The sequence below is a fragment of the Micromys minutus genome, assembly GCF_963924665.1.
Source record: "Micromys minutus genome assembly, chromosome: 3".
NCBI classification, from domain to species: Eukaryota; Metazoa; Chordata; class Mammalia; order Rodentia; family Muridae; genus Micromys; species Micromys minutus.
Genome location: NC_137972.1, coordinates 4017634 through 4038746, shown reverse-complemented (window position 1 = coordinate 4038746; position 21113 = coordinate 4017634). Strand labels below are relative to the sequence as shown.

The 21113-nt window shown below is 47.1% G+C and overlaps 1 protein-coding gene across 2 annotated transcripts in view; it reads left to right on the top strand.

The window, feature by feature from the left end:
* The window catches only part of IRAG2 (inositol 1,4,5-triphosphate receptor associated 2), a 47289-nt gene that overhangs the window by 7422 nt on the left and 18754 nt on the right, over window positions 1–21113 (top strand). The window contains exons 2-9 of one of the 2 annotated variants that reach the window (XM_080914052.1): window positions 2518–2592; window positions 4399–4481; window positions 6498–6639; window positions 7751–7833; window positions 16746–16792; window positions 16889–16953; window positions 17105–17212; window positions 18660–18739. In XM_080914052.1, coding sequence (XP_080770178.1) covers window positions 7810–7833; window positions 16746–16792; window positions 16889–16953; window positions 17105–17212; window positions 18660–18739 — 324 coding nt within the window. In that variant the 5' untranslated portion in view covers window positions 2518–2592; window positions 4399–4481; window positions 6498–6639; window positions 7751–7809. Of the gene's footprint in view, window positions 1–2517; window positions 2593–4398; window positions 4482–6497; window positions 6640–7750; window positions 7834–16745; window positions 16793–16888; window positions 16954–17104; window positions 17213–18659; window positions 18740–21113 lie in introns of those variants that run through there. The other variant, XM_080914053.1, reaches the window with a different exon arrangement.

Sequence of the window (21113 nt, the reverse complement as noted above, 5' to 3'; positions counted from 1 at the left end):
TTAAAATATTTATTAATTTTTAATTTTATTTTTTAAATTACAAATTATTCCTTGCATATGAGTATTTGTTTACACGTATGTATGTGTACATGTGTATGAGTAATTATTTACATGTATGTATGTGTACATGTGAGCCTTGTACCTGAGAACCTCAGAAGCGTGTCCTGGGTCCCCAAAGTTAAGGTTGTGCATTGTCGAGTAGGAACTGAACTTAGGTCCTTTAGCAGAGTATTGGGTATGATCAAGTTTGAGATTCACTCACTCACTCATTCATTCATTCATTCATTGACTCATTCATTCATATGTGTGTGTGATTGTGTGCATGTGCATATGTAGACACTTGGACATCAGAAGGGAGTGTTGGGTCCCCCAGAGCTGGCATTATAGGCATCTGTGGGATGTCCAGCTTATCACCTGGTGCTGGGATCCGACCTCCAGTCCTCAGACTTACACAGTGAGTGCTTTTAACTGCCAAGCCCTCTCTCGGCTCTCCCTTCAACATGACCCTAACGGAGAATGGATTTGAGTCTCCTCGGTCCATAAAGCAGGAGCCTAAAGGATGAGCTAAATTGGCACAGGACAGAGATAGAAGAAGAAAAAGGGGGTGATATTTGCATATCTCTTTCTAGGGCACATCACTATAAGCAAGATATAGACCCATTCAAGCAAAAAAAAAAAAAGCCTGGGCAGGTGTGGTATGCATGTCTGCAGTCCTGGTCCTCTGGTGGCGAGAGGACCAGGAATTCAAGGTTAGTTCAACCATCCTAAGAAAAGTGACATTTTCAGCATCACTGATGGTTGGTAGACACCATCCTCTTGAACTAAAGAGCCATACTTTTCTAACTATATATAATCACATTACATTACACATATTATATATATATATATAGGCTATAATTATGTTTTATTAATAAAATAGTTATATATTATACATAATTTATGTTTAATTAATTTTTCATTTCATTTTATTTATTCATTTTATATCCTATTTAGTGCCCCTCCTCTCAGTCACCCCCTCCAAAACTCCTTTGCCCCCCCCCTTGTCCTCTGACAGGGTGGAGGTCCTCCTGGAATGCTCTGACCCTGGCACATCTCTGTGAGGCCAGGCTGATCCTCCCTCACTGAGGCCAGACAAGGCAGCCCAGCTAGAACGTATCCCAGGTACAGGCAACAATTCTGGGGCAGCCCCAACTCCAACTGTACAGGACCCACATGAATACCAAGCTGCACGTCCGCTACATCTGTGCGGGGTGAGGGGTAGGGTAGGTCCAGCTGTGCATGCTCTTCAGTTGGTGGGGCTCTCTCTCTCTCTCTCTCTCTCTCTCTCTCTCTCTCTCTCTCTCTCTCTCTCTCTCTCCCTCCCTCCCTCCCTCCCTCCCTCCCTCCCTCCCTCTCTCCCTCCCTCTCTCTCTCCCTCCCTCCCTCCCTCCCTCCCTCTCTCTCTCTCTTTCTCTCTCCCTCCCTCTCTCTCTCTCTCTCTCTCTCTCTCTCTCTCTCTCTCTCTCTCTCTCTCTTTTTCTCTCTCAATATATAGGTATAGGTGTGGTGTGTGGTGTGTGTATATAATATATATGTGTTGTGTGTATATAATATAATTTATTTTATGTTTAATTTTTAAAATTCATTTCTCATCTATTACATCCCAACTGCATTTTCTCCTAGCTCCTCTCCTCCCAGCCTCCCTCACTTCTCCATCTCCCTGGGGAAAGAGCAGGGCTCCCAGGGATCTTACCAAACATGGCATACGAAGTTGCAGTTAAGACCAGACACCTCCTCTCCTATTAATACTGGACAAGGCAACCTAGTAGGAGGGAAAGGGTCCCAAATGCAGGCAAAAGGGTCAGAGACATCCCTGATTTCACTGTTGTGAGTCTCACAAGAAGATCAAGAGAAACTTCTGTAACACATATGCAGGCCTGGTCAGTCCCCTGCAGGCTGTTGGTTCACTGACTATATAGTTTTTAACTTTTAGATATGTACATGTATATGTATGTGTATATGTATGTACATGTATGCATGTGTGGAAGGGACCACCTGGGACATTTATATGTATGTGTATGTGCATGTATATGTGTGCATATGTATGCACATGTATGTGTGTGTGTGGAAGGAACCACCTGGGAGAGTTATTTCTCTCCTCCCATTTTTTCAAGTTTTTTTATTGTGGGTTTCAGGGCTTGGCAGTAAGCTCCTTACCACTGATTTACCTCACTCCACGGCCTCTGTGAGCTGTGTCTCTACAGAGTTCTTTGTGTTCTGCCTCCGATCTCAGAGTTATCCATTCAGCTCCCTGTGCAAAGTATGGACTCATGGGTTAAAATACTTGGGGAAATGCAGTGAGAGTTTTATAGTTATGCATGGTTTCCCTTAATAGTGATTAAATCTGGCCATTTTTAGCCTCTTTAGGATGTGGGCTTTCTCTAGGGCCTGTGTGTCTTGTGCGTTTGATTATATTGTAGTCTGTCTGTCTGTCTGTCTTTCTGTCTTTCAACTCTCTCTGTCATTGTCTTACAACAGGGTTTTGCTGACCAGTCTCCTCACTATGATCCCCTGTCCTGCACAGAGAGACACCGACTTCTAAAGGAGAGATTGGTAAGCCTGGGATTTCATTTTAATTACTTAAGTAACAACTGTGATTTGGCTATTATAGCAAAACAAAATGCAATTCAAACCAGGCATGGCGGCTACACCCTCCTTAATCCCAGCACTCAGGAGGCAGAAGCAGACTGATCTGTGAGTTCAAGGCCAGTCTGATTTATGTAGTGCGATTTAGGCCAGCCTGGGCTACACTGTTGTGTCAGAACAAAAGCATCCTCAAACCACACAGAGAAGGAAGATGGACATGAGATGGCTCAGGGGTTAGAGCAATGGGCATCCTTCCAGAGCTTGAGCCCCTGTACCTGCATAGCCATTCCCAACCATCTATATTTCCACGGGGTCCATTACCCTCCTCTGGCCTCCTCTGGTGCTGCACTCCAATGGTGCATAAACATAAAGGCAGGCAAAACACCCATGTATAAAATGAGAATAATAATTTTTAAAACATCATTCGGTATGTATGAAAGGGCTGAGACTAATCTGAACATATTACTTTTCTACAAAAAGATTACCAGACAGGCAGTGAATACCTCTTTCCTTCTTCTTCTTTTCTTCTTCTTCTTCTTCTTTTCTTCTTCTTCTTCTTCTTCTTCTTCTTCTTCTTCTTCTTCTTCTTCTTCTTCTTCTTCTTCTTCTTCTTCTTCTTCTTCTTCCTCCTCCTCCTCCTCCTCCTCCTCCTCCTCCTCCTCCTCTTCCTTCTTCTTCTTCCTCCTCCTCCTCCTCCTCCTTCTCCTCCTTCTCCTCTTCCTTCTTCTCCTTCTTCATGTCCTTGTTCTTCTTCTCCTCTTCCTTCTCTTCCTCCTCCTCCTTCTCCATCTTTCTTCTTTATCTCCTCCTCCTTCACCTCCTCTTCTTTCTCCTTTTCTCACCTCTTCTTCTTCCTCTTCCTCCTCTTTCTCCTCCTCTTCCTCCTTCTCATTTATTTTACTGTCTAGTGTAAAAGGTAGAAATCTAACTTTTGACCAAAGTACCACAAAGAACAGGGTAACTGACCTTGCCCTTCATTCCTATCCCCTTCCCCAAGCCTGTTTCTACCTAGGTGTGAATTGAGTAGACTTGGTAATGTGTAAACATCCTGTTAACTGCTGCCCAGGGATGTTCTCCCTGGTTTTGTTTGAAGGTGCTTGGTATTGAACTTTGGAACCTCGCCGGTGTCAGCAAAAGCTGTACCTGAACCATATCTCTGGCTTCCTAACTTTCTATTTTGAGACCATTTTGTGACCCAGGCAAATCTTGAACTTGGATGCTCTCGCCTGCCTCCTGGGTAACCTGACTCTAAGCCTCTACCTCCAAGGCAGGCATGAATAGATTTTCTCCTGTGCTGTGGCTCTGGGAGAAGCTTTGTTCTGTGACACCCTCACTGGGGACCTCTCATATCCTGGCTACTTTTTTCTTTGAAATTTTATGTGCTTATTTTTATTTTATGTGTGTGTGGGTGGGGTCCATAGAAGGCAGAGGAGTGTGTTGGATCCTCAGGCACTGGAGTTATAGATGGTTGTGAGTCACCATGCTGGTGTTAGAAACCAAAAACTGGGTCCTCTGAAAGAGCGTCCTGTGCTCTCTAACACCTGTCTCCCTTTTCAAGGACTATTTTTATTAATTGAGAATTCCATACATTTAGCCATATTCACGCCCCTCCAAACTCCTGCAGACCCACCCCCACCTCTCTGCTCATCAAATTCATGTTTGTTTACCCTGTTCCTGCTCCAGTGAGTCTTTTTTTAAGCTGAAGGAATTATCTTGAGAACTATGGTGTGGAACTTTCCTTTAGACAGCTATTAACACTGGTTTTCTATTCAGAAGCAGCCCTGCCACAAACCACAGCAGAGGCAAGAAGGAAGCAGACATCAGGTACCCTTGACCTGGAGACAGGTTCCTGCTGGGTGAGTGTGGGCACACCCCTCCACACATAGGTGGGGAGAGCTTCCTGGAAAGAGACAATAATTAATAGCAATGAATCTGTCCAGGGAGACATATTGGGTATTAGTCTATGGGTTTGGCTGATTTAAACTGGAAGATCCACTCAATACTAGGTACCATCGTACATAATTAAGAACAAATCCTAAAATAACAAGACTTGAGTTTAGAAAACACTCCATGGAAGAGGGAAGTAATGAAGTAGAAGGAAAGAAATGAAGTAGGAGGGAAGAAATGAAGTAGGGGAAGAAATGAAGTAAAAGGGAAGAAATGAAGTAGGAGGGAAGAAATGAAGTAGGAGGGAGGGGACATGGCTTTGGCAGTGTTCCCAGACTCCCGATGGGTGGGAACAGAGACAGCAGAACCAGCACTCAGAAGGAAGACCATGTGAGCTATGGTCTTTGTGGAGTCCGAGCTTATGTGGACTTAGAGGACCAGTAAGAATGAGGAGAATGTGGTGGAGGGTGGGACCTGGTGGCCTTTCTGTGAAGACCAAAGCTCAGAAGACTGAGTCCTGTGAATGGCCCTCATTCCTTCCTGTGTTTGTTTTATCCATGAAAACGCTCGACTGAACCCCATGTGCTGCATCCTGTGCTCTCTCCGCTCCTGTTAACTTCATTGTTCCTCTACACAGTCTGATGGTGGAGGTACCATTCCTCTACACAGTCTGATGGGGGAGGTACCATTCCTCTACACAGTCTGATGGGGAGGTACCATTCCTCTACACAGTCTGATGGGGAGGTACCATTCCTCTACACAGTCTGATGGGGAGGTACCATTTCTCTACACAGTCTGATGGGGAGGTACCATTCCTCTACACAGTCTGATGGGGAGGTACCATTCCTCTACACAGTCTGATGGGGAGGTACCAGGATAATTCCCATTCACTGTGTCTACTGTTGTAGTACTGGGACAGAATATGCCCGATGATGCTCTACCACCAGCTGCTTCCCTGGCTCCTGGCCCATTTCGTTTCTCATTGAGAAATATTTTTAGATTATTCCATCGTAATGTGTGTGATTGTTTTGCCTGGATTATGTAAATAGACACCATGTGTGCCTGGTGCCCGAAGAGACCAGAACAAAGTGTCAGACAGCCAGAACTGGACTTACAGAAGAGTGTGAGCCATCGGGTGCTGAGAACCAAACAGAGGGACTCTGGAAGACCAGCACTGTGCCTCCAGCCTGTAGTTCTCACTTGAAGGATGAAGAAACAGAACACCAAACAGAATTTGCCTGCGATCGAATGTCCCTTTACATATAAGAGAACTAGGGCCCTGAGTGGAGACGTGATTTACCTACAGTCACACAACCTGCAAGAGGCAAAGCAAGGATATGAACCAAAATATTGTGATGGATAGAAAAGCTGCATTTCTTTTTAAAGAATCAAACTCGGCATCTTCCCGTACCCCGAAACGCAACAACCACACTCCACGAAAGGAGTGGTTTGTGCCCACAGCCCGTTCCCTGCAACACTTGGTGGTTTCTGCAGAGTCTGCAGCTTCCCTCCCAAGGAGTCTGCAAAATGGTTCTGGAAGGTTGAACAGCACCTCTCTTCGGCTGTTCTAGCCCTGTGGTCTCCATGGCAACTCTTCAGCATCACTGCTGAAACTGCATGCAAGCAGCCTGTCCTCTGGTGAATAGCTGTGTTCTAATACAATTTCACTCACAAGAAAGCCACTGTTGGGTGTTGTCTGCTGGCCATGTATCGTGGAGCTGCTAGCGGCTCAGTGGATGAGGGTTTCTGTCCTCCGGTACCCACACCTCAGTTTGTGGGGTTTTGTTTTGTTGTTTTTCTTTAGTAAACACCAGCTATTTCTAGGTAGCCAGGAATCTAGGCATTTTAGAATAATATGTCAATAGAATGGGTTGGTTTCTACTTTTTCAGACATGGTGCCACCAATGTCTTGGGTAAGAAAAGTTTAATCTTTAAGACAATTTGAACAAGAAGTTCACCTCTGCTCTCATTCCTTCCCACTGCAGATGCTTCGGGTCTTGACGGCCTCACAGCGAGGCTAGAACTGACGCCCGTCCTGTGTACCAGACACTCCCCCCACTCTCTGTGTGAGAGACCCCCAGAGCAAGGAGCACAAGATGGGGCTTTGGACATGACAGGAGGATCTCAGTAAGTGTGGTCTCAGCCAGCTACTTCCTCCTAGGGTGTGCGTGTGCTGATGAGCTGTGTTTTGTTGACATGATTGTTTTTAATTGGACATTTTATTTACTTATATTTCAAATTTATCCCCTTTCCGGTTTCCCCTCCAGAAACCCCCATCCCATCCCTCCTCCCCCTGCTTCTATGACGGTGCTCACACACCCACCCCCTCCCACCTCCCCGCTCTGACATTCCCCTACACTGGGGCATCGAACCTTGGCAGGACTAAGAGCCTCTCTTCCTACCAATGCCCAACAAGGCCGTCCATGTGCAGCTGGAGCCATGGGTCCGTCCATGTGTACTCTTTGGGTAGTGGTTTAGTCCCTGGGAGCTCTGGTTGGTTGGTATTGTTGTTCTTATGGGGTTGCAAACCCCTTCAGCTCCTTCAATCCTTTCTCTAATTTCTCTGTTGGGAACCCTGTTCTCAATTCAATGGTTGTGAGCATCTGCCTCTGTATTTGTCAGGCTCTGGCAGAGCCTCTCAGGAAACACCTATATTAGGCTCCTGTCAGCATGTACTTCTTGGCATCAGCAATAGTGTCTGGGTTTTGTGGCTGTCTATGGCTGGATCTCCAGGTGCAGCAGTCTCTGGATGGCCTGCTTGGCTGTTTTTTGAGGGAACCTCTCCAGCTTTCTGAGGATCCACAGTTTAGCATCCAGACATTGCTTCTGAATTTCACGAGACAGCTCAAGGAACACACTCCACATTTTTACTGCTAGGTTATCTGCAGTGAGTCATGAACGTGGTTCAGACTGCCTCCCCCTCTGTTCTCACCTGCCCTTTAAAGGCAAGAGACTGATATTTAGAAAACACTGATGATCACAGTGGAGTTGTCGGGACCAACCTCCCCCACCCCCAGTGAGAGTCCCTCTGCTCCTGAGTGGAGGAAACAAGACTTTGAATTGCAAATGTTGTATTTTCATTTCTGGTTGGCTGTTCTGTCCTGTGTAACTTCTCTCTGGAGGAAACAGGAGCTCTCTTCCTGCTTGATAAGAAATTGGCTGGTCTGGGGAGGGGCACTGGTCTGGTAGTCACCTGCTAATTTTTGCAGAAAGTCACTCTTTGTGCCTCTACCCCCAGGTGCCCACTCCCCACAGAAGGTTCCATCCTGGTCCTGCAGCTTTTAGACTGTCCCCAGAATGAGCAAGGACCAGAGTACAGATGTGAGTATGGATAGAGATTCGTCTTGTTCTCAGTACCACCATGTTCTGATCCCTTCAGGAACTGTTCCTCCTTCCTCCCCTTCACTAGAAGAAATAGTTTGGGACATCCTGGGACTCATGCACATAAGAAATATCTAACTTTGAAGCCAGGAAGTTAAAATTCAGTCATTTAGGGGCTTTCTATCCCATGCATAGTATAAATCTAGGTTACAGGCTGGAAAGTTAGTTCAGTGGTTAAGAGCACCGAATGCTCTCACAGAGGACCCGGCCTCAATTTTCAACCTTCATTTGAGAGTTTATGACCACCCCTAACTCCAGTTGCAGGGAAAATGACACACTCTGCTGGCTTCCGTGGTCACTCCATCATGTGGTTCACATACATGCACACAGGCAAAAGACCCACACACATAAACAAATCTAAAATAAAATTAGAAACAGGTTCTGTGCTGAGTGGGTAAGAGTGGGGTGGAGTGGCCCGAACTTTGTGCCTCGTCTGGTTTCTGTATTTAAATTTGCTAATGGCTGTGATAAATCTCACCTGGCAATGACTTTCTAGGACCCGAGATCAGAGCTAGATATCTTGGAGACTTTGGCTTCTTATCAGATAGTGTGCATTGCCAGAGGCAGGCGCTCGTGGTACTCCTCTGCTGAAGAGGGCAACGACATTAACAGGCATCACAGGTCCTAGGGAACCACCCTGGGCCAGACAGAAATTCTGTGTGTTCCTTCCTTGGTGTTCAGGGTCTGGCGATCCACCATGAAAGTCTCACACCAAACAAGCCTTCAATTATTTTGATGTTGCTCACAGATTTGAGAACTGTCATAACATTGGGACACCTTGATCACACCCCCGCCTCTGTCCCATGCACCCCATTCCTAGGCGACCAGCAATCTGCTTTCTCTAAAGACTGTCCCTCATGGAAGTCTCCTACACACAGAATGAACCCTCTCTGGCCTCTTGGGCATGGCTGCTTCTGGGTAGCACTAGGTTTTCGAGTGAAGACCTTCTCCCTGCTGGGCGGTGACCCTTCCATTCTTCACTGGAAGATGGGTATTGGGGTAGCTCCTGGCCTCCTGGAACAATGCATCTGTGAATATTAGTGCCCAGGTTTCTATATAAACCGTTTTAAAATCCCATGAGGAGAATCACGGTCTGCTCATGTTTGCTGTCCTGTCAAGCTGCAGAACAGACCCCACGGCCTGTCCTGTTTTTCACCCTCGGCAGCTGAGGGCTTTCATTTCTCTACCTCGTCACCAATACTGTAGCCAGCTCAGACTATGCAAAGCGAGACCCTCACGGGCTTGGATTTGCATTCCTCTTGTGAATAATGATGTCCGCCATCTTTGCATATATATGCCTGTGGGCCATTATCTATTTTCAATGGAAAAATGCCTCCTGAGATCAGCGTCCCACTTTGAAATGAGTTATTCTTTCTCTGCTTATGTTTATGAGTTGTTGTCCTCATCGTTTATGTTAAGTGCATGCATTGGGTTTTTATACATCTATGATCTCTGACACGTAATTACATATAGCTTTACATGTAACTACTCATTTCCATTTATCCATACCCATCTTACCAAGAAGCTAAGGACCGGAAATAAAAAGGACATGAGTCCTCCTTTGCAATTACTTAGTTTTCTTCTAAAGTTTTAATACAGGAAGTTGGCTTTAGCCGCTTACAGGATGTTTGGTTGTTAGTAATTTCCTCTTTATCGGGGCACCGATTTCACAAAACACAGAGGCATTGAGCCAAGTATCAGGGAAGTCATTTCCACAAACCGTGTTAACCCTCTCCATCTGCCAGAGTGGGGTGTGGCCTCTGGCTTGGGGAAGGAGACACCTGGGGTTGAGGGGGTTAAATCATTTGTTAAAGATGGCTCAACTAGTAAGTACCAAACTCAAGGTTCAAATTCAGCTTCCTGTAGCCTCAGAGGATCTGGGCTTTCAACAGCTCTCTCAGCACATTGGCTTTAGCTGCCTCCTTCCTCAAGGTCTCTGTTGCTGATACTGAAGGTGGTCTGATGCCTAAGAGACGGACACTTTGTGTATCTGACTGGAGCTGGTAGTCCAATCAGTGGGGTCTGTGCTCTTGACATCCATTCAGAAGCAGAAACCCCAGGGTCACAGTGGAAACATCCCTCCAGTACCGCTGGAAGGCTGTCAGGGTCCCCTGCAGAACTCTTCCCGCCTTCTTACAAGCCCAGGAAGCTGTCTTAGTCTGTCAGCTGTACAGTGGCCCAAATTTCCAGTTCTCCATATTGTCACCGCTGGTTTCTGTTCTCCAAACATGCTCTACAGCCTAAGACTGACATTTCCCACTGCTCCCCTGCCTTGTCCTCCGAACACATCCCCGAAAACAAGCAACACCCCTTCAGTTGCCACCCACCCCCCTGGGCATTACTGAATGGTAAAGCTCTGACTCTGAGTGTTCTCGTGAATACTGAGAACAGGGATTAGAATAAGGACAAAATAAACAAGAGCAGAACCCATGATCCATGTTCACCGGAGTTCACCATGTTCACAGTGAGGCCGGCCTCTCCCTGAACCCTGGCTTTACGCCATGGGCCTCTGTCCGTCTCTGCTCCTTATGAAGAGCTGCGCACCTCCGGCTCAAGCTTGTCTGCCACCTGTCACACCTGCATTTCTACCTTTATTTCCCCAGCGTTGTGTTATCTCTGTAGCTCAGCCAAACCCGGCAGGGTGTAGCCACGATAAATCTTATATGCCTGTCTGGGCGTTCCCCTCCAGACCCTGCTGTTTCTTCATGTGTCAAAATTCTGTTTGGTTCTCAAGGCCAGTTTCAAAAACCAACTGCTTTACAAAACCTTTCTGTGGTAACAAAATGTGGGCGCTGGCAAGCCTCCACTTCTTTGGGTAGAGATTTCTAAAGATTCGAGGGTTCGAGATCAGGTTTCCTGGGTGGCCTCGGGTATTCCCCAGAAAAGTTGATCTATGGCTGAAGTGCCTTCCTCTTTCTATTAGCTCCCTTTAGAAAATTGAAATTAATTAGATCTTAAAACATTTCGCCCAGGGTGGGGGGTGCATACATCACAGTCCAGGAGTGGAGGTCAGGGGTCAGCTTGCGGGAGTCTGTTCTCTCCGTCCACCGGTTGGTCCCAGGGCTGCAACCGACTCCTCAGGCTTGGTAGCAGGTACCTTTACCTGCTGACCTATCATGCTAAGCTTGGCGGAAAGGGTTAGATGGGGACTCAGAAGCAACTTGCATGAAAGACAGCAGTCGCTCAGTGGATTGACGACTGAGTGCGCATGCGGAGGAGTCGGGGTTTCTTTCTATAGGGCAGGAGCGGGATCTCTGGAGGTGGGAGGTTCTGTCCGTGGACCTGTTCCCCCTCAGTCTATGTTGGAGATTCCATGAGGAGGTCGGTATGTTGACCTTCCTACCAGAAGATTCTCAGGTCCTAGCTGCCTAGAAAAAATGTCATCAGCATGTCAACCTTTCTGTCTGTTTCTCTCTCAGTTTATCTGAAGGTTGTGGGCTATTAGCCCCATCGACAGAGTCCTTTGGTCACTTGTCCGTGTGTCCCCCCCAACAACCTGAGTAGACTGAAAGCCTTGTTGTCACCCCTCAATGCCCACTTTGCCATTGTTACAGGGAAGGGTCAGCTTGGTCTCCCAATGGTGTTCCTAAAGTCTCAGGATTGATTTCCTAGTTTTCCCCACATCTACAGAGGAAGCTCCATTTTTTAAAAATTATCCTAGATCATAATATAAGATAAAATGGAACACCAGTGTTTGTGAGAGAGCCTTTGAACGGCTGAGGTCCTGTGTGGGGTGTTCGAAAGGAGAGCCAGAGGGGTTGTACTGAAGCATTTTGGGTGAAATACGCTTCCTGGGATTTCACAGAGGGCAGTGGAGATAGAGAAAGGACAGCGTGGGTGGGGGGGATAGAGAAAGGGAGACTGGCTGGAAACCTCATAATTACAGAGAGCTAACCTACATCTACTCTCACACCTGTTTAAGATTTGCTAGTGAATTTTAGCCAGATGGAATAAGGTTTGGAACTGAGCAGGTCCGAATGAAGGCTGAGCATGTATGGGAACGTGTATGTGTAGCTGCACCTGTCTGATTTGTGTTCCCTGTGAAAGGGGGTGTCCTTTTGCAAGGCTTTTACGAATATATGTATGTACATGCAAACACATTTTTATGTATATTACATATACGTCTATGCATATGTGTCTATATAGCCAAGTTCCTGCCTACTAGCTCCTGGAAGCAAGCAGACCCACAGAGAGGGAAGACAATGGCGTTCTGCGTTCCTCTGCTCTACTTGCTGACAGGGAGGCCTTTCTTTTCATGGGGCCTCATCCCAGCGTCTCCAGGGTGTCCCTAGAACACACAGACTTCTAGGTCACATCTGTCTATGGGTTCCGGGTGGACATCGAGCCTTTGAGCTTATAAAGAGGTTGCTGTCCCTGCACACCCGCACATCTGTGACACACTTGCTGTCCACAGGTCTGTCTGCATCTCAGCCTCTGCCCATCCTTTCCCACGTCAGTAACAGGCATGTGGGTGACATCACGGGAAAATAACCGTCCACCTTACAGGACAGGTAGATGGCCCAACAGTGCTGGGGACAGTGGTCAGGAGCAGAGTCCAGCACTGCTGTTTCCTCCACAGCTGTGTCCATTTCCCCAGGGTTCTCTCCGGTCACAGAGATTTCTCTCTGGGACAATGGCTCGTCCTCAGCCTGCCTGCTTCTCCTCGAGCATTGCTTTTCCCGCCGGCCTAAAGAGCAAGGAGTGGCTCTCTAAGGACCTTGCAAACTTCCACACATGCTAGATGCTTGCTTCTCCCCGAATGTTCTCGAATTAGAGAGTTCTATGACCTAGCCCTCAGGAGGCAGCATCAGGAAGGAAGGATTGAGTCTGGTTTATGAGGTAAGAGCCTGTCTCAAAACAAAACAGAACAAAACAGATGCCCCTTCCTCCTCTAGTCTCTGATATGACCCAACAAAGACACTTGGCAGTACGTGTAGCATTTCTGGTTCTATTAAATTTTTAATTTTATCTGTATGGCTGTTTTACCTGCATGTGTGTATGCGTAACACATATATACAGTGCCCAAAGAGAGCATTGGATCCCCTGACACTGGAATCACGGACAGCTGTGAGCCGCCATATGGATCCCGGAAATCAAATCAGGTCCTCTGCAAGAGCAGCCTGCTTTTAACCACTAAGTACTGTCTCCGACCTCAAGATCTCTCTCTCTCTCTCTCTCTCTCTCACTCTCTCTCTCTCTCTGTGTGTGTGTGTGTGTGTGTGTGCACGCGCACACACACTCATATACAACACACCATGTATATGGGAGTAGCAGAAGTCAGAAGCAGGTATGTAATCCTCTGGATCTGAGTTCCAAGCAGCTGTGTGATACCCAACATAGGCACTGGGAACTGAACTCAGGTCCTGTGCAAGAGCGGCAAGTGCTCTTGACTTCCGAGCTGTCTCTCCAACCCCAACCTGGCTTCACATGAAATGCTCACACACAGTATCTGTGGCTTTGACCCAGAGTCAGAATGGTCAAGTGCATTAAGCTCAAAGGTTACTCCCCAAAGAGCAAAGAACCAGGAGAGAAAAATCTGCAGTTTTAGTTTAAAAAACCCTAATTCCCTCCCTTCAATTCTCTTTCATGTCCCAACTCGTTTCTGTATGAGACAGAATGTCACCCAGAGTTCAGTCACCGAGGCAAAGGATGCGATCGAAAGAATGCTATCCTGAGGGATTTTCTGCACATTGTCTGTCCAGTTTCTCAGGCCGTGTGTAGTCACAGCATTAATAACCTTGGAAAATAAATAACAACGCCAACTACAAGATTAACCGATTGGTTCTAAATGAACCTCTCTCTCAGTACTGGGTGTGCCTGAAGGTTTGAGGGTGTGGTATACTTTTGGTTACAAATCAAAAGGAAAAGAAAATAGGGAAAGTTAGCTGTTTCTATACCAGCTGAGGAGCACACTCTTTCTCTTCTCAGAGCATTTAAATGGGCACAGAGTCCAGTCTGTATAAACTCAGGCTATGTCAGTTTTTTTTTTTTTTTTGTCTTGTTAATTTGACTAGCCTTAGCTGTCTAAACTTGGACCTGTAGTAAAATTATATTGGCAACGCCTGTTTATCAGCGGCAGCATTTGCATTTACAGAGACTGTGGTTAAAGCAGCATTTTATTGAGAGCAAATGCCCTCATAGGTTATTCAGGCTAAAGAATCCCTAAAATCCTCTTTTCCTACTGTTTTTTTCCTAGTTTTCTTTGTGCACATTGAGATACTGTTGCTGTGCTCGTGTGTGTGTGTGTGTGTGTGTGTGTGTGTGTGTGTGTGCTCGTGCGTGCACCTGTGTTTGCTGACCCAGCCTATAGGAGACTGTCACTCTGTTCCATACCTTCACAACCCCACCCTGCTCACAAGGGCTAGGGCCAGGGCCTGGGCTTTTATGTAAATGGTGTCAGGTCTATTTGAATGGGTTGGCTCAGAGTAGCGCTGTCCTCCTTCAGGAGTTCACTTCGTGGAGTGAGGCAGTCGACCACACGTAAGTCCCTCTCCCACCTGAATTTACTTTATTTCTTCCTTTGCTTTTAAACCATGTTCAGAGGACTTGTTCTTTCACGATCTCTCCAGGTCACAAGGCTGGTGGTGGGATTAAGGTTTCCACAGTTTCAGTTACTTCTCTCCAACTCTCCTACATTACAACCTCAAATTTGAAATGGAGTTTGAGGAACAAAAACCCACCCCCTTTACTCTGGTTGTTCTCATACGGTGGGCAAACGTGTTGCTGGGCCACGCTTGTGACAGGTTAGAATGGAGTTCTGCTGGTTGGGATTTATAAAGATTAATGGTGTTAAATCGGACTGTTTCTCCGGGAGCTCTTCAGGGTGTGGGGGAACAAATGGCTGCTCAGTTTGTGAGGTTTCTTCCAGATGGCACAGCACTTTTGTGTCATCAATAGGAATCTGACATTTGTCAAAACGCTCTCTAGCACGGATCAGATCATGAGGTGGGAGCCTTCCACTGAGCAAGCACTAAGGTGACAGGCGTGTGGAAGGCGTGGCACAGGGAACCCCACAGATGCTACTTGTCTGTGATGGGACAGGGGGAAATCATACCTGTTTGCTGCGGTCATGGTTTGGCTTTAAATGGCATGATTAAACTTTGAAAATAGAAAGTTTGCAAGGAAAAAGAAAACCTGGGATCCTTTTCTACCCCTTTCTGGAAACCTATTTAATGAAACATGAACACACGTCTACGTTCAAGTGTGAGCATCAAGGAGGCAGCTGATAGGCTGACTGCAGATAGTCAATGCTTATGTTAAGGGACTGTAATTGTTTTCTTTTTCTATTTTTTTTCTTTCTTTCTTTCTTTTTTTTTTTTTTTTTTTTTACTATTTGAGGAGAACACATGAAAAGTTAATGTTTAAAAACTTTAAATAATTTATGTAATGTGTCCATGTGGATGGACACACATGTACATGCAGGTGCTGGCAGAAGCTGGAAAGGGGGTGTCAGATGCCCTGGGGAGGATCTGACAAGCTGTGCTGAACTGACATTTGGGTGCTAGGAACCGAACCCGGGTCTTCAGCAAAAGCCACAAACTCCCTTAACCGCTGCGCCCGCTCTCCAGCCCATGCTTACATTTGAACCTGTATATGTCTAAGCAGGTGAGAAGTCTCCTTTTCCCAAGAGCCCAAGTTAACTCATGCTCAGAGCTGGTCTGCCACGGGGAGGACACTGCATTTAGTTCAGTGAGCTCCGGAAGACCTGACTCGCTGAACTCAGGTCATCAGACTTGGCGTCCTACTGCAGACGGGTCCTTGGCCGCTGCTGGAGTTCGTGGATTTTAACAAATTAAATAGACGTAGATTCCTGGACCAAGGGTAGCGCACTGATAGAGCCCTTGCCAGGCATGGCCAAGGCTTCTGTTTTTTAGAACTGCCACAATCTGGCAATGAGAAAAGACGATAACAACCAACCAACCCACCAACAAATAAATAATAAAAGCAAGCCCTCCCTAAACTGCGGCTTTCTGTGACTCTCTCAATGGTTTCTTGAAAGCAGCATCCTTCTGCAGAAGCTTGCCACCAGCTGTGGCCTCTAACAATTTCCTGTCTGGTTGATCACGAAGTTTATACACATCTGCATGTAGTGACGAGTGTTCCCACTTCACAGTGTGTTCGCACGCTTCAGAGAGGCGGGCAGGGGAGTGGTTTTAAATTCAGTTTCCCTTCCTAAACACATAGTGGTCAGAGGAAGCCCACAGGAAGGTCCCACAGTTTTAGGAAGCAGCGCACCGACTCCTGACTTTGTGTTTTGGGTGAGAGTAAGTGGGTGCACAGATCCTGGGACCCCAACATCAGTTCATCCCCAATTGATACGCCTGACTATAACTTTAAGGATTCACATGAAACTTTGACAAACTTGCCCCAGCAGTTCAGCTGCATTCCCTTTGGATGGAGTCATGGGTGCTGAAGTGGATGTAATCTTTCAGATCCTTGCCATGTGGAGTAAGTCTAAACTGTATGATTTCTCTAGAAAGACACCCAAGAGCCTTTTCCGGTCCAAAGTTTGACGCCGAGTACCAATCTCCTAAGTAGAAACATTACACTCCTGTGGTGCACCGTGTAAAGAGAACAAGGTTTCTGTGTGAAATAAACCCTCTGCCCTTTGGGTTTAGAATTTGTTTTGCCCACGGATGCATCAGGTTCTCCTTAAAGTGACTATTGTCCGTGAGGACACCTGTTAGGAAGAGTGTGTACAGGATTTCCTATAAGGTTCCAGTCCTCAAACCTCTGCCAGAGCAGAGTTAATAGTGGCTCATTTAACACTGTTGGGGACACTTGCTTAAAGTGACCTTTTCTGGGATGGTCACTGCCAGATCCCTCCCCATGTGTCTCCTTGTTCCCTGCAGGAGAATGGTGCCGGCCCCTTGTACTCGAAGAGCCCGTCACAGCTCAGGTCCGCTACGCGTGTGAACTCGGGTGTGTTTTCAGTTGGGTTTTAAGGGAGTTACTTGTGAGTGTGTTGAAGATATTTCTTGTGTCCCTTTGTCAGGGAGTATGTCACACAACCATTGTCTGAAAACACTTCATCCTCAGAGAGTGCTGTGACTTCAAGTGGTGAGTGGCTGTGGAGGAAAAGAAATTTGAGTCCTTGTGACAAACCAGGCCCAGCGTTTGGCCACCGGCCGCAGGGTGGGCAAGGGGAAGGCGCCCAGGCGAATGCTTCTTTTGCATAACTCTCCTGCTGTCGGCCTTTTCCTGTTGGCAGATTCTGGATCAGACGTTTTGCACATGGCTTCTGGTGATCTTGACTGCAAACCTCTCTGCGAGAAGGAGGAAGGGAGAACCGCCTCTGCCATGCCAGGTACAGTGCCAGGTACAGTGCCAGGTACAGTGCCGATGGGCTCCGGGGCAGCTTCTGAGCAAGCAAGCCCCGAAGGCGGGGCTTACAAATGAGGAAGGCCAGTGCGGCCTTGCTTGTGTGATACTGCTGGGGTATTCCTTTTCAGAAAAACAAATCTTACACGAAACCTCGACAATACTGTCTGGAGAAAAGTGTAAAAGGCAACTGGGAAGTATGGGGGTCGCCTGCCATTTTCGTTCAATTCCATAGACAGAAGAGAAAGCATAATTATTACAGCAGACTTTAGGCATTGCCACCTGACAGGAACTGACCAGATTGTGTCAGGCCCGATCAGCAGGTGGGGAGCTCATGCTTGGGATATAGACAGTTTCAGTCAGGGCGATGGAACTGGACCCACTAGGAATCCAGGGGTCAGCCGGACGGTAGGCAGGGCCGTAGGGCTCCAAAGGGGAAGCTCTTCTCCGTGACCATCTCTAGAGAGACCGCACTGTGGCTGACATATTTTGAGATGTTGGCTCGCCTGGAACTCACTATGTAGACCAGGCTAGCTTCAAACTCACAGAGAACTGCCGGCCTCTGCCCCCAAATGCCAGGTTAAAGGCATGTTAACCACACCTGGCTAAATCCTATGCCTTTGGACTCCTGAACCCGGTTAGTACCAGGTCTAAACTTGAAGGGAAAACTTCCATGAGGGAAAAATAATATTTTTCAAAAAAAAATCTATTTTGTTATTATTTATTTTTTTTCAATATATATCATATGTGTGTGTGAGTACATTGTCTTTAGACACACCAGAAGAGGGCACAGGATCCCATTACAGATGGTTGTGAGCCACCGTGTGGTTGCTGGGAATTGAACTCAGAACCTCTGGAAGAGCAGTCAGTGCTCTAACCACTGAGCCATCTCTCCAGCCTTTATCATTTCTAATAGTCTTTTATAACACTGTAAGCTGGTTGTTTCTTGAAAAGTGCCATGTGTTAGGTAGTGTGCTCTCTGCATCCTGTGCACCGTGTGCAAAGATGAACAGGAATTACCAAGATTGACAGTGTCCCAAAGGGTCCCTTTGCCCAGCATCATGTTCTGAAACGCCCATGCTTTGGCAAGATGTTGTGATCATTACCAGCCCCGTACACACTATTTACAAAACCACTTTGTAAGTTGTCTAAAGGCTGACTTCTAACTGCTCCTCCTTCCTCCACGTGGCTTCTGGCATTAGAAAAAGCCAGCATTAGCCCCAGATCGGGTCCTCATTAGATAGGGAGCTTTCCAAAGCTCAGCTCCTGGGAAGGCCTAGGAGTGGGGGCGGGGAGGCGCCTCTGTGCACTGGCGGACCTGCGTGTGTCGTCTGAACGCCTTCACGTGCCCGCCTGTTTGCTGGTCTACCCACATCACCACCTCTGCTCCTTCCTCTTCTGACCGGTGTGGCTTCCCAGCTTCTCCCTGTTCCCTCTTCTCACAGGTGCCAGCCCAGCTCAGGAGAACAGGGGGAACACGGCTCATGGACACTCCATTCGTGAGCCCAAGGCTGCAGCACGGCAGGTGAGCATGTGTATGTGTGTGAGTGTATATGTGAGCATGTGTGTGAGAATCTGAGTGTGTGTGTGAGTGTGTATGAGAATTTGAGTGTGTGTGAGTGTGAGGTGTGTGTATGAGTGTTGTGAGTGTGTGTAAGTGTGTGAGAGAGAATGTATGTGTGAGTGGGTGTGTGAGTGTGGTGAATGTGTGTGAATGTGTGTATGTGAGTGTGTGTATGAATGTGAGAGATTGTAGTGAGAGTGTGTGTGAGTGTGTGTGTGTGTGTGTGTGTGCATGTGTGTGAGAGAGAGAGAGTCCGAGTCCATTGGCACTTGCATGAGTGACTGAGGTGTTAACCTGCATCACAGTTCTCAGAGGCTTTTTCTTATGTACACACACAACTCCCTCTGTCGCCTGTGGGGCTGTGAGGGTGCATAAACTCACGAGAGATACACCGAGAGGACTGGGAGTGGGGTAGTAGATGACAGCGTTAAAGTCTCAAAGTCGACAGATGGGGCTATAATTTGGAATTATCCTGTAGTGTTGGGTGTAGCTAAGATACCACATTGTCTGCTACATACTATAGATGCTTCTGCTTCCCCTTATTAAAAATGGCAGAGGGAAATTCAGGATCTGCAGTTTTTCGTGGGAGCCTCCTCTGGGTGCGGGCAGATTCCTTTGATCTCACAGTAAGACGGTCCCAGAAACATCTTAGGGACAGTGGATTCTAAAACAATGACGAAGAAACAGATCAAGTTCCGGTGCTGGCATCATGGTTCAGAGACAGGAGACAGTGAGGAACGTGAGCTCTCAACGGCGAATTACCGTCAGTGACTGACGGGCACGGCGAAGGCAGGCCCCGATCAGAGTTGACCCTGAAGGAATAAACGATGAGCGGAAGGAGGGAAGAAGAATTTTAGACAAATTGTGTTCACTTCCCCTCTCAGCACCAGGACCCCATCTGGTGCAGACCTGTGCATGCTCCCACAGTCTCTATGACTTCATGCGTGTGTCATGCTTGTGTCATGTGTGTGTTACATATGTGTCATGTGTGTGTCAGTCTTGCCATGTCTATTAGGCCTTGCTTCCTAGGTGTCCCTCCATCCTTTCTGGCCCTTACAATCTTTCTACCTTTTCTGTAGAATTCCCTAAACCCTGGGGTGGGGGCGGTGATGGAGACATCCCCTTTAGAGCTGAGTGCTCCAAGGTCTCTCACTCGCTGCACACTGCCTTCTGTGGGTCTCTGTATCTGTTCCCATCTGCTGCAGGAGGAAGCCCCTCTGACATTGTTTGAGCAAGGCTCTGGTCTATGAGTAGAGCAGAACATCATTAGGAGTCTTTCCATTGCTCTGTTCCCTTAGCACAACAGCAGTATCTGGCTTTCCTCTAGGTCCCTGGCGTATCTAGTCTCAGGCCCTTGGCCACCCAAACGGCGTTAGGATGGGTTTCATCAGACAGACCTTGGTTGATGACTCTCACAGGCTTTGGGCCTGCAGACAGGACACCACTGTAGATGGAAGGGTTTGCAGCTGGGCTGGTGTGTACCTTTCTCCTTCGATAGCGTGCAGAGGTCCTTTAAGTGCCATGAGTTCTTGTCCAGGGGAGTGAAGGCTCTAGGCAGGCACCAGATCAACTTCTCTGAGTGAAAGTGTTGTGCTGGAGTGGAGATCAGCCAATAGCTTTGGATATGATGGTTTGGGGGTTCCCATGGAAACCCTTCGGGCAACAACTCAATCAGATGTAACCCCTCCACAGTTTAGAAGTTTCATTTGGTGGCAAGGGTGTCCAGCTGGGGCCCTGTCTCCCCCATTATCTGGGGGTTTCATTTAGATTTTCATCATCCATGGATATAGTTTAGGAAGCTTCTACTGTATTTGGGTTCCTTGTGACACCCTCTCCCCCAAATAGTCCTTAGTGTGTATTCATCTCCATTCAATTCTAGGAAGTCTTTTTTTTCTTTTTTCCCTGTCTTGACCCAAAGTTTATCCAGTAGTGATACTGAGAATCCATGAGTGTGTTGGCTTCCGGTTGTTTCTCTTATTGATGTCTATCTCTAACCCGTGTGGTCAGATAGGATGCAGGATGCTATTTCAGTTTCGTGCATCTGTTGGGGCTTGATTTGTGTGTTTGTGGTCAGTTTTGGAGACAGTTGTATGGCCTGCTGAGAAGCCATGTTCTGTTGTGTTTGGGTGAAGTGTACATGCCTGCTAGGTCCATTTGGGTTACAGTGTCGGTTAGCTCCAGCGGTTCCTGTTAGTTTTTGTCTGGATGAACTGTCTGATGGTAAAAGTCGAGTGGAGGAATCACCACTCTCACTGTGTGAGGGTTGGTGTGTGATTCAAGCTGAAGTAGCACTAATTTTGCAAAGCCGGATGCCGCTGTGTTTGCTGCATAGATG